The 13,748-nt window shown below is 36.1% G+C and overlaps 1 protein-coding gene across 3 annotated transcripts in view; it reads left to right on the top strand.

The window, feature by feature from the left end:
- Positions 1 to 13,748, top strand: part of SREK1 (splicing regulatory glutamic acid and lysine rich protein 1) — a 34,754-nt gene that overhangs the window by 13,542 nt on the left and 7,464 nt on the right. For all 3 annotated transcript variants that reach the window (XM_041470591.1, XM_041470593.1, XM_041470592.1), the window contains exons 3-9: positions 258 to 373; positions 1,996 to 2,160; positions 3,177 to 3,355; positions 3,942 to 4,072; positions 6,261 to 6,375; positions 9,168 to 9,287; positions 11,557 to 12,078. In XM_041470591.1, coding sequence (XP_041326525.1) covers positions 258 to 373; positions 1,996 to 2,160; positions 3,177 to 3,355; positions 3,942 to 4,072; positions 6,261 to 6,375; positions 9,168 to 9,287; positions 11,557 to 12,078 — 1,348 coding nt within the window. The remainder of the gene's footprint in view (positions 1 to 257; positions 374 to 1,995; positions 2,161 to 3,176; positions 3,356 to 3,941; positions 4,073 to 6,260; positions 6,376 to 9,167; positions 9,288 to 11,556; positions 12,079 to 13,748) is intronic.

Raw genomic sequence — 13,748 nt, 5'->3', positions numbered from 1 at the left:
AATTATATACATTATTCAGTTTTTAAAGTAATAATCCATTAATGAGATTGCTAGTCTTTGAAGTTTTGCTCACTTTTGTTTTTCCTAATAGAGCAGGGTAAAAGGAAAAACTTAAGTTCTTTGTTTCTTTGTAAGGATCTGGTAGATAGATTCATTGTTACTTATTACATTTTTAAATGCAAGGGTAATTGTAAAATCATAGAGTAACATCTGGCTAGTGTTCCAGCTCTGTGTAATGCTGTTATTTGCTTCTTCAGGTAAAATTCCAGATGAAGCCAAAGCCCTGTCTCTATTGGCGCCTGCTCCTACTATGACAAGTCTGATGCCTGGTGCAGGGTTGCTTCCTATACCTACGCCAACTCCCTTGACTACAGTAAGTGAAGTTCAGTGTCTATGTAATTCCAGTTTCCTCTGTTCTCTGTAGCCTTTTCTGTGGACAGGGAATGAGGAGTATCTGGTCAACGGACGTTGCAGTGAGGGTTTAAATGCTGTTGAGTCAGGGACGGAAAGAAAGACTCCAGTCTTCAGGTGGATCAGAAGGCTCAAGAAGAATCTTTATTAGTAAGAAACAGTGAGTTTTATAGTCTCACTCCCTAAGTGGGACTGGATTGGTCTCAAAGTAGAAAACATCTTACATTATTGGTGGCTATGAATAGCACGCTGTAAAGAACCATAACTATAAACAATGGTTACAGAAAGAGAGATAATAATTGTTGGGATTCTTTTGTCTAGGATTCCCAGGTTCAGCCTGGGAGAAATTGTCTGTTCTTTCTTCAACTGAACTGAGAATATCCACAAGGATTTAGCTGTGGTGACTCTCCTGAGGACTGATCAGAAGATACTAATGTGCTACCTTCCCAGGGTTTTTCTTTCAGATTACTAATTTCCAAAATAGTGGGTAAATACTGGTTTTGGTTTTAATTCTTTTTTAATTCGATCGTACCTTGTAGGGTCATTAATTTGGTCCAGTGATAGTTACCACTGACAAAGAATGTATTAAAACCTAAGTTACATTGACACCAGTTCTTCAGAATATTAAAAGTTGCAGTAGAGACTTCTCCTTGATATCTCTATTGCAAGATTTTTGACTGTTAGACTGTCTAACAATGTTTTCACTAGGAAAAGTAGGTTGGAGCTTGGTTATGCTATTTTTCCTCCATTCCCTTTTACCTCTGTAAGCTTTTCTTTACATCAGCGAGTTGCTGTGGTTTATTGAAGGAAAACTTAAGGTTAAAATACAGTAGTATTTTCCTTTGTTACATAAAAAAGGTACTTATGGCTTGTTAAGAATTCCCCACGCTTCTTAGAAAATTAATTTCTTGAAAAGGCAGTTGCTTTTTGGTTAGAGAAAATTCAAGCCAGGTACTCAATGGACCAATTTTGTAGTGATTTTTAAGTGACTTTTTATAACATTTCGCAGGAGAGTTTTCTGTTTCCAGTTCCAAGCATGAGAGCTGTATACTTTTCTCATTCTCTACGTATGAATGGAAGAACTTAGAATATTCTTTGCATTTCAACTGTAATTAATTTTGTCTGGGGTAATTCATTTGTCCAGAAGACGCTTACGTGACCCTTTGATCCTGACCACTGGAAGTTCCTTTCTTTCCTTCCTGAGCAAGATCTCAGCTATTCCTCCTCCTGTCCAAATACTTGTTTCAAAAAAAATAAGAATACCAGCAGTGTCTGAAAGAGTCTTACTCAGTTTATTTGGCTCTAAGCATTAGAGCTTGTATGTTTTGTGATTAATATATATACCTGTCCAGATCTCTTTCATAAGATGTTAACTGATAATCCACAGAGTATCTTAACTATGGAAGCTTATTTCCGGGTAGATTTTTCTTTAAAAAAGCCTGCTGCGCTGTGGCCTTTAAAGTATTGCTTGTATTCATTAGATCTGTTTTTGCAGAAATGCATCCAGGCAAACAAGTATTAAGAAGTGAAATACCATTCACCAGTGCTTGGCTGCAAAGTGTATTCTGTTCTTGTATTTTCCAGCTTGGTGTTTCACTTGGTACTTTAGGGGCTATACCAGCAGCAGCACTGGATCCTAACATTACAGCACTGGGAGAAATACCACAACCACCAATTATGGGAAATGTGGATCCATCCAAAATTGATGAAATCAGGAGAACAGTCTATGTTGGAAACTTGAATTCCCAGGTAGTTTTTTTTTTTTTGTTCCTGTGTTGTGTAAATACTAACAGAAGGTGTGAAAATGTTATCTATGAATTCTAATCTTACATGTTATGAGAGTTTCCATTAGTTAATTACAATATGAATTTAAACAAAACCCCCTAAATTTTTTTATTCATGATGTTTCAAATTTTGAACGTTTGCATGCCAGTCAGATTAGACCAGGTTTTGTCAGAATACCAGAGAATCCACTGGTATTCTCCAGAGATCAATTAAAGAAACCTACTTCTAATTTTGTGTGTTGATTAAATGTACAGTTTGCTTGTGTTAGTTGAGCAGTCCTCAGAAGTCATGAGATCATGGTAGCTGTCCCCCACAGCACAGTGTAGTTGCTTAGGTGCAGTAAGATGGAATCATGTGTCCTACTGGAAGTTGCAAAATTAGCATAAATATCTTTAAATCAGCAGCTTGGTTTTTTGAGAGGTGATCAGATTAATTGAAAAACATTTGCTTTTGACTGATAGCAATGTAAGTATTACATCTTGGGTTTTTTGACTTCTGGAACAGCTACTGAGTGAAAAAGTACTATTGATTGTGATAAAATAAAACAAACTGGAAGCTAGAAGAAAGCTACATAAATCTTAAGTCCTTTAATATTGTTTGGATTTTTTTGCTTTAGTTGATCAAAAGTCACAATTAGTAGCTTGGAAACAGGTATAAGGAAATTTCTTACCAGTTACTTCAGATTAGTTGCCTAAAAAGTGCAAAATCCCATGTAAATTTATTTTCTTTTTTTTTTTACCTAGGTGAAGGACTAAGGGCTTGTGGCTCTACTACTTAAAATTGTAGAATATTCTTTAGGTTAATGGAAGAAAATATACACATCTTTAAGTCTTAAAATGTAACATTCCCAAATTCATGTCACCTTTGTAATAATGCTGAGATATCAGTCCAAGAATGTGCAGCTCTTAGACTACTCAATATATTAGCTAGTGGTTTTCACTGTGTGGTTTACTTCAGCTGAGCTCTTCAACTCTTTCTAGACTACAACAGCAGATCAGCTGCTTGAATTCTTTAAGCAAGTTGGAGAAGTCAAATTTGTGCGAATGGCAGGTGATGAGACACAACCAACACGATTTGCTTTTGTGGAATTTGCAGACCAAAATTCTGTACCTCGAGCTCTTGCCTTTAATGGAGTTATGTTTGGAGACCGGCCACTGAAGTAAGAAATTAATTATCTGTATTACTGTTGAATGAGAGATTTCTTTGTATCATTATACGCACATTTATGACTTATGTGTAGCAAAATGCTGCGACTAATATTTTTTCAGTATGTGGACCTGTTGTTAACAAATCAAAACATTTTTATCAACTCCAGTTTCACAGTTTGGCATAAATTTCTCTCAGTAGAATATGTATGGCATTGAGTAAAATACAATTATATTAATCTTGAGGTAGTGTAAGATATAACAGTGAAAAAATCTTTGAAGTCCATAGTACTAATTAAGTTTTCAGTGTGATGTGTATGTAGTTAGTAGGTGTTAATGTGAAGATTTGATCTGAAATAGAGAAGTAACATCCTGGACTTCTAAAAATATTGTAACATAAGAATACTGTGCTGCCTTTCTTTAAAAGTGGTAAGACTTCAAAGTAATAAAAGATAGTTTGGATACTTGGAACAGGTGGGTGTTTTGCTAAACTTTTAAGTTTTTAATTTTGTACAAAGTTCAGATGTTTTCCTTAGTTGTTTCCCATTTGCCCTGTTAAAATATTTAAGAATGAAAGGTTTTTATTTTTCTTTAATTTAGGATAAATCACTCCAATAATGCAATAGTGAAGCCTCCTGAAATGACGCCACAAGCTGCTGCCAAGGAGCTAGAAGAAGTGATGAAGAGAGTAAGAGAAGCCCAGTCTTTTATATCTGCTGCTATTGAGCCAGGTAGGTATATTATGTTAATTAATAATTACCAAACAGGCACATTCTGTGTTTACCTTGGTACACATTTCTAAGAACATTTTCAGACACAAGAGAAGGGTATCCAGAGACATTCAGTACATGTTGGGGGAAAAAAACCAAAATAATCAAAATTCTGTTCATGCATCTAAGCAGTGGAATGAAGCTTATTATTTCATCATCTCTTGTTTTCAGATATATGTTCACTGAATGTTTTCAAACATGTAAATATAATACTAAATCCATACTTAACTTAAAAAGTGACATCATTAAGAGCACTTGAAGACATTTAAAAGAAAATGCTTTCTATTTTTTGTTGCCCTTTAGCACCCATTAATGACATAGTTTTGTGATAAGCGTAGTTCTAAAAGCATGGTTGTAAAAGCAATAATATTATGCTTTCCTAATCTATAAGCAGCAAGTTAATTTGGTTCTTTTTCATGGTGCCTAAAGGCTGTATGCATCCTCAAAGCAAAGGGGATCAGGGAATGAATCTGGGATAAGTATTAACATATTGTAAAGGACTTCTTTTCATCCAGTTTGTTTCCCTGTTCCCTGTTAACACTGAGATGCCAACTCAAGGAGGATGGTGGTGTTGTGTTGAGTGGTTAGACAGACATTCCAGTGGTGATTTATGCTGGCTTAAACTGATTGCAAAACAGCATAAAAAAAAAATTCAACTTCGTAAATTTCCTGCTTTTTTTTGTCAGCAACTTTTTGCCAATCTGCTTATTAACAAACCCAGATACTGTCTTGTGTTGGTTAGATGGTGTGGAGTCTTGATGGTTTTTTGGGGGCAGTTATTTTCTGTTGTGTTTTTTGTTTGAAAGTAAAATAACTCTAGCGCTTTATCACTGTTAAGCAACAAAATAATAGTTAGACTCTGAACTGGTGAGCTCACTGTTTAGGTTTCTATTGACTTTCTGGCTTTCGGTCAGACTTTTCATCCTGTTCTGTTCTTCCTTTCCTCCTGTGAAACAGCGAGGAATAAAACTTCAGTATTTGTACAGTGTTTGAAATATCTAAAAATACAGACAGTAATACTTACATTTTATGCTTGTTTTCAGAATTATGCCCTCTAAATTTATTCTTCTCAAGTTATTAAAAAAATAAGGAAATAATATTAAATAAATAGAGCAAAAGGACGTGTTATGATCTTGTGCATTGTGGCAGCAACATAAATCCCGTTCATAGTAGAGCTAGCTGTTTATAATTATCTGGTTTATGTGTACTGCTGCAGGATGGCTGCACTCAACGAGTATATGCAATGACTTTCTTGGATGTTTCTGAAGGATATTTGCAAAGAAGGAAGATGTGCAGAGAGTAGGCCCCTTGCAATATATGTGGTACATTCCACTTGTGCCAGATTGTTAACTGGGATCTTTAAATGTTCTGAGCTTACACTGCAAAGTGGTTTTTTCCTCTCAGAGTCTGGAAAGAGCAGTGAAAGAAAAGGCGGTCGATCTCGTTCCCATTCTCGTTAAACCCAGATACTGTCTTGTGTTGGTTAGATGGTGTGGAGTCTTGATGGTTTTTTGGGGGCAGTTATTTTCTGTTGTGTTTTTTGTTTGAAAGTAAAATAACTCTAGCGCTTTATCACTGTTAAGCAACAAAATAATAGTTAGACTCTGAACTGGTGAGCTCACTGTTTAGGTTTCTATTGACTTTCTGGCTTTCGGTCAGACTTTTCATCCTGTTCTGTTCTTCCTTTCCTCCTGTGAAACAGCGAGGAATAAAACTTCAGTATTTGTACAGTGTTTGAAATATCTAAAAATACAGACAGTAATACTTACATTTTATGCTTGTTTTCAGAATTATGCCCTCTAAATTTATTCTTCTCAAGTTATTAAAAAAATAAGGAAATAATATTAAATAAATAGAGCAAAAGGACGTGTTATGATCTTGTGCATTGTGGCAGCAACATAAATCCCGTTCATAGTAGAGCTAGCTGTTTATAATTATCTGGTTTATGTGTACTGCTGCAGGATGGCTGCACTCAACGAGTATATGCAATGACTTTCTTGGATGTTTCTGAAGGATATTTGCAAAGAAGGAAGATGTGCAGAGAGTAGGCCCCTTGCAATATATGTGGTACATTCCACTTGTGCCAGATTGTTAACTGGGATCTTTAAATGTTCTGAGCTTACACTGCAAAGTGGTTTTTTCCTCTCAGAGTCTGGAAAGAGCAGTGAAAGAAAAGGCGGTCGATCTCGTTCCCATTCTCGTTCAGAATCCAGGTCTAGCTCAAAATCCCGCTCTAGAAGGAAAAGATCACACTCAAAACACAGGTAGGTATGCCTTTTGTTTCAAGATCATATTGGGATTTTTTGCAAGGTGCTGGTTACTGTTATTTTTTAGTAATAGACAAGTATTGCTGTAGAGATTACTAACTTGCACCCAGAAGATCAGCAAACCAGAAACTTTGTCTTTGAACTCTTTCCCTCTAAACCCTGAATGTTTATAGGATTACTTTCAGTTTAAGCAATCTACAGGGCACTTCCTGTGTCATGTAAAATAATAAGTTCTGTGGGTTTTCGTACATTTTATGTTTTTGTACATTAGGCTATGTAATCAAATAACATTTTGTGACCTGTATTTTAAAGAGAAACCTGCATTTTGTGGATGAAGCATATAATTTACTGGTAATGGGTTGGCTGTTTTTTTGGCTGGTTATTGGTATTTTCCTCAACTTCCAAGCACTGAGTTATTTTTGTCCTGTAAATGTTTTTAAAACGCATACAGAAAAGGCTTCTGGGACAGTTTCTCATTTTTCAGGTTTTGTTTGCTTTGCTAAATTTATTCAGTTCTGAAACAGAAAATTATTAGATCGTTCTTGAAGATTAAGATTTCTTTCTGTGAATGGAACAGGCTTGTTCTGTGAGAATTGTAAAGGCTTCCCAAAATGATCCAGATTCTTTCTGTCTCAGGAGTATATTCTGAGAACCTAGGTAAATCAATCTAAAGGTACTTGGCTATGTCGGGGATAAAAAAAAAACCCAAAACTTGTAATGTTATTTGATTGCTTACACTTTTAAAAGGTAGGTGCTGTCCCTATTGCAGCAACAGCTCTGAGGCATCCTTTCATTCATGTCTTCAAACAAGGCTACTAGGATACTTTTAAATACAGAAAATCTGGTGAGGGGGAGTTAACATCAATTATACTATCAAATAAATGTGATACAAATGCAGGCTTCAATTTTGCAACAGCAGGGAACCACAGCATGTGTTTTCTAGTGACTTCAAAATGTTAGATACCCTTTTAATGCAAGAAGGACCCTTTGGTCACTTCCTTATTGCTTGCTTCTCTGCTATGTCCTTAACTCAAGGCGTAACTGAAAAACACTGGTTTTTGTTCAACAGTCCAGTAATTTCAGTATTATCTTGTATTGGCACAAACCAAGTGGAATTTTAGAAGATAAGCTTTTCTTTCTTTTAATGTGGAAAACCTGTTCCTTAAACAAATGTAAATTATTATATTTTACTACATTTTGTTAAATTGTTTAATATTGCTACTGCCAGTTATGAGAACATGCTGAAAAAAAGCCAGTCTGACCTGTTGAGGCAGCTTCATCCATAAAAATAATCTATGCTTACTGCTTCTCCCTTTTACTGTTTTATATAACAACTTTTTCATCTCTGTGGCATAAAATTTATTGAAGGTTGTGCTTTGATTCAGTTGCAATAAATTGCACTTGCAGTTGATTTGTATTTCTCTGCTGATAAGGAGAACAAAGCTGTAGCTAAAAAATGGCTTCCCCTCTTCTTGGTATATTTTACTGATGCTATTTGGAACTACCTAAAAACAGAGGCTAGACAAACTTAAGGGAATAAAAAGCAGTTATATTTAGTGAAGGGCCTCCACATACATGTAGGGCAGACAGAGCGCCCCCCCCACCCCGCCAGGGGCTACGCCCAAAGTGGACAGCAGGTCATGGGTTTTCACACTTTTAGAAAAAAGTGTGAAAACCTTTTGGTTAATTTGCATATTGGGGGTTAATCTTTCAATTACAGCTTCAAGTAATGAAGTCATTTACCCCAAGTTTGCTCTCCCCCTAACTCACTTTTGTTTACATTTCTCGTGGCCTGAGAAAGTAAGGTGTCCTTGATTCCCAGGCCTGGAGAGGAATTGTTTTGTCTGATCAAAATGGGAGAACGGTAGCCAACACTCTGTATGGAGTTATACACTAAAGAATTGTAGGATTACAAATGTATGAAAAATTTAACAACTAAAATGCTGAGGCATCATTCAACTGTGTGGTTTGAGCTGTGGAAGGTAGGTGCAGTTGTTACTTTTTGTACCTCGCAGTTCTTTAGGTTTTATTCAGTAATGTATGTGATCTTTCTGTCTATGGCAAGTTAAACTTCATGGTGCCTTGTGAAGCAAAGTATCCAGTGATGTGGTTTTTTGAAACTTAATGTGCAAATTCAGCTTTTTATTTTTGTTTTCCTAGGGAAAAGGGTCTCCCAGAAATAAGGGAGTATTTTGGAAAAAAAAAATATAAAGTGCTGTTCATCAAATCTGCATGAGACTTTTTTTTTTTTTTTTTAAATCAGAGTATCTAGACTTCAATTACAACTGAAATCCATTCTAACAGATCCTTTTATCTGGAAAGGTAACTTGGTTTTATGGATTTAAATTATGAGGATGGAGAACAGAGCAAAAAGAGATTGTTGGAGCCAAAGTCCTCTTTCTTTGATGACTAAAACTTCAATAAGAGCCTGGGCCTGGAAAGTAAATAAAATGTAACTTACTCTTTTTACAATCTGCTAGAAATTGCCAATCAGATTTTATGCAGTGTCATTTTGTAAGGACAACTGTTGTAAATTTTGGTAATTTCTGTTTTTCAGATTAATGGAGATTATTATGAAACACTGGTATAACTTAAATGGTTTCTAAGTCGAGCATGTTACATATGGTGAAGCATAAAGTATCCATGTTTGCGAAAACATTTGCAGACAGTATGTTATTAAGGTGTCAGATAATACTTTGTGGTGACACATCGCCATTTTTTTGTTGGTTGACTTCATTTGTGTGAAGTTTCCATATTGAAATATTTTTCTTCTGGCCTTCTTCATTTAGAAGTAGATCTGGCAACAGATCTCTCTCAAGACACAAGGACAGACGCAGATCCCGAAGTCCTCTGAAAAAACGGTCTAGATCTACAGAAAGACGGAAATCAAGAAGTCGCTCTCGTTCTCGGTGAGTTCTGTTCCACAACATGGTACTGTTAGCTCAGAATACAGTTTTTGAAAAAAAAATTAACAAACCTTTTAGGTTACCATAAAGGGTGGAATCTCATCTGTGGGACAGAAAGTAAATTTTAATACAGTAAATTTTAATACTGAGTACAATGGTATTGGCTAGGATAGTTAACTATCTTTCTTGTAGCTTGTAGGGTGCCTCCAGTTATTAAATGATCATGCTGAGGCACCTGAACTTTGATAGTCTTATCTGCATTTGAACTAACATTGAAGCCTACTGATAAGAGTAATTTTGTCAGACTACAACCCATAGTTAAGGAATATCCTGCGTAGCTTGTGAACACACTAAAAAATGGATAGTGCTTGTTTGATGTGTATCTGAATTCAGACTGACCTTGATCCTGTATTGTAAGAACGTGTATAGAGTTCTTGTGCATCAACTTTTTTGTTTTCAGCTTTGACTTTTCTCCTATGTCAAACAGCAGGAACAAATGCATGTGCCGGTTGTACGGCATATATGTGTTTCAGGATGTAGTACATGTGTATTTTATCTAGTTTATTAGTTTTTATGTCTGATCATCTAATTACTATACTGTGACATTTTAACAAGATCATAGAATAATTTTTTAGGGATGAAGTAGTGAATAAGCTCAAACCAAAAGTGCCTGTGAAAATAGCTTCAGGAGTAGAAGTCTTGGTATGTTCTTGGTTTACTTTCTGTAATACCCCTGATTTATTAAAAGGGAGATTTGTACTTAGTTTGTGCAGCTGCATCTTGTTCTATGAGGTAAGTTTTGTGGGAAAGAGAGCTGCAGATCTGTGGCCCTATGTGGAAACAGAACTAGGCTGTGTAGCTGGCTGGGTTTTATTGGTGGATCCTTTTGATTCTCTGTTTCTGTTTTCTGGAGCTTCTTGAGGCATCTGCTCACTGGAATGGGAAAGTCCAGTGAAATCTCTGATAAATTAACTAGAAGACATTTCTTGGGAGGCTGTAAGGCTGGTGGTGTGGGGACTGCGCGCTGTTTAATCTTTGTGATGTTACATTCCATCTCTGAGACTCCTGATGAAGTACTTGACAGAACCTGATGGGAATCACAGTTGTCAGTCTGTAAAGCATGCAACAGATGCATGCTGTTTATTTGCAGTTGAGAAGGAGATACAGCCAAACACTTCCTCAGTTTGGGGAAAGTTTGAATGCTTAGGACCAGATGTGTGAAGGACTCTTTTAGAATCTGTAAAAATCTAGAATAGATACCAATACCAGGTAGCTTGTGTCAGTCTGGTTCTTTTTGGCACAATAAGACACTGCTAAACAATTTTTTCTCTATCTCTTTCTCCTGTTTCTCTCTCTGAACAATTGTTCTTTCATTATATGTCTCTGTACTAGAGGGAAAAGAGGGAGTCTTGTATTTTCAAAAATTATAGTATCAATTGCATTTATACTAAAATGTAATTTTCCAACCAAAGTTGTTAGATAATTACTTTTTGTTTGACTTGATAACTTGAACATCAGATGGAGTTTTCCTCACTGTTCTCTTTGTGAACATGTATCATACTTCCTGTCCCAAAGAGCTATTTTCCTTTCTTCTCTTTTTACTGTATTAGCATTTTTTGGTAATTCTCAAATTCCTAGTGACATTACAGATGGCTGAATTGTCTTCATTAAGTTTTGATCTTATATTTGCTTTGTAAAGAAATCCGGTGACATTTTGTCCATGTTTTCTTTTTATTTCTATGTATTAAGTGGTGTTGGACTGCCAAGCAGTTAAGATATGTGTGTGAGAGAAAACTGGAATACGAAGACTTCTGTCAGTCAGCTGTCATTATTCATTTGGCAGTGATTAATCTGAAGGCCATTTTATGTGGATACAGTTTTAGTAAAGAGTGGATTTACAGATTTGTAGAGTTTGTCTCACTCCTGACAAAATATAGAAGATTTATGTATGTATAATTATATAACTGTGAGGTGAAAAGACACATTCTCTCCAAACATAGTAGCATCACTTGGAAGATAGTGCTTTGATTTGGGTTTGGCTTCCTCTCCTCCAGCTGGTTTCCAAATTCTTCCTAGCTGTATATAGTTGTTTATTTTCTAGCTATATAAGCTTTCCCTTATTGTAAACAGGGGTGAAAAATTAAAATATTGAAGCAGTACTGTTTTTCAACAGAGATGCTCACTTTATCTTGATGTATGTTGAAAAGTTAGTTGTAATTTTAATTGGAAAGTTCAAAGATTAATTAATGGGTTTGTGTTTGGCTTTTCACAGGGACAAGAAAAGAGACAAAGAAAAGATCAAAGAAAAAGAAAAGGCCAAAGAAAAAGAGAAAGACAGAGACCGAGACAAGGAGAAGGATAGGGATCGAGATAAAGACAGGGAAAGAGAGCGAGATAAAGAGAGAAATAGAGAGAAGGACAAGGAGAGAGATAAAGAGCGAAGCAAAGATAGAGAGAGAGCGCGAGACAAAGACAGGGACAAGGATAAAGATAGGGACAAGGAAAAGGAAAAAGATAAAGATAAGGAAAAAGACAAGGAAGAGGTAGATCATAACAAAGAAAAAGAAGATACTGAGAAAGAAGGAGAGAAGGACAGAGAGAAGATTAAGGACAAGGAGGGAGATAAGGATAAAGGAGGGGACAAAGAAAAGGACAGAGACAAAGAAAAGGAAAAAGATGGGGATAAGGAGAAGGAGCGAGAAAAAGAGAGAGATGATAAAAAGAAGAAAGATAAGAGATCCAGAACTCCCCCAAGAAGCTATAGCTCTTCAAGAAGATCTCGTAGCTCCAGCAGGTTTGTTTAGAATTTTTCATGCTTCTTTTTTTTTTTTTTTTTACACATCAGCGAGGCATCATCCTAATTTTTATGTATTGATGTCACCATATCTCTTACCAAATAAATTTGTATTATTTCTGTTTTGTAGATTTTCCTTTAAAGTAACATCTGTTATAAAAAGCTCTATATGATGCCTGATATAACAGAGTTTCTTGTTGGGCTGCTGGTGCTTGACTTTCATATAGCTATATTGTATAAACCTTGAGGACAGTACTGAGATGATTCTTGTGCCAGTTCTGTATGTTACAGACAGCCAAAAGTTCTGACCAACATCACACACATTATCTTTGCCCTGATGAAAGTTTGAGTCACTGTTACATAATTCTTTGATTACTTACATACTGCAGCATTTTGGTCTGTAGATCTTGCTAACAGTTGTTTTCTAATACTTGCCTCTCTTTGGCTGGATGGCTGAACTGCAGGAAGCAAGCGTGTAGGTTGGCTGGCTAGCCTTTCAAGAGGTGAATGTATCTCAATTGGAAGACACAGATACATTGTTTATCTGATAGCCACCAGTAATTTAAAAGTGACATTCCTTGACACTGCTGACAGTAAGCAGGAAAACAAAGTTAGTGTGGCTGTTGGTTTTGGCTCTGAGGGGAGCTTAACTAGCAGGAAGTCTGGATAAATTTGTTATAGCAGAAAGAGGTTGTGAGATTATAAACAATCTCTGTAAGCAAGCTCAGGCATATTCTAAAAGCATTGCAGCTAAGTTAAGTTTAGAAGTATTGGTGGATAAGGTCCTTACTGTTACATCCGGAATTAGGAGTCCAGTAGTATCATATCAGGTTTAAACACCAAATTATATCTGTAACCTCAAGATAAAGAAATGCTGAACGAATTGGACAAGTTCTACCTATTGTAATAGTATGACTAGACAAAAGCTGAGCTCCTCTAGTCCTCAAAATTCATCAGTTCAGGGTTCATAGAAGGCAAAAAAAGGGTGTAATGGTTTCTGAACAGTTTGTTTGTGTTATGAGGTTTATGGGCAAAATATTGTTTCTTCAATAAGCATATGCAGCTTCCTATTTAAATGAGTGGAAGACCCACATAGAGGTACTTTTGTCAGCTTTGAAACCATTTTCTTCAGGCCATAAGCCTCAGAGATTTGAATTGGATAAGTGCATAAAAATATGTAAGGGTTTCACAATGTGTATCTTATATAGGAGCCTTGGTGGAAAACCAGGCTCCTTGTGCCAAATAACAAGTGTAGTTAGGTGGGTGTTACCAAAAGCTCATACTCTAGTTTGCAATAATTTTGCTCCCCCTTAGGAATCTTACTAGTTAAGAAAGTGCTATGGGAAGGCTCCAATGTCATGTACTTGAGCAAGGAATTCTTGTGAAAATCAGTGCGTTTCTTCTAGTGCAGTCAAAGTACAAAGCTGTACTTTGATATAATACAGATGTTGTTAAACAAGGGTAGTGTTCTTTGGAAGCTGGACACTTTTTATTATAGATTTACAATTTTTTTTCAGATATAACTATCCTTAGAGCACCAATGCAGAGGCCAATACTGGTGAATGTTATTATCAGGGACTTAGACAGTGGGAGAGAGTGCATCCTCTGTAGCTTTGCAAACAACAGAGAACCAGCTGTGGGGAGAGGCTGATCTGCCATTAGAGAAACTT

The sequence above is a fragment of the Pyrgilauda ruficollis genome, unplaced genomic scaffold (genome assembly GCF_017590135.1).
Source record: "Pyrgilauda ruficollis isolate IOZ18807 unplaced genomic scaffold, ASM1759013v1 scaffold25, whole genome shotgun sequence".
Taxonomy (NCBI): Eukaryota; Metazoa; Chordata; class Aves; order Passeriformes; family Passeridae; genus Pyrgilauda; species Pyrgilauda ruficollis.
The sequence above is the reverse complement of the archived record's forward strand: the minus strand, read 5'-3'. Positions and strand labels throughout refer to the sequence as shown.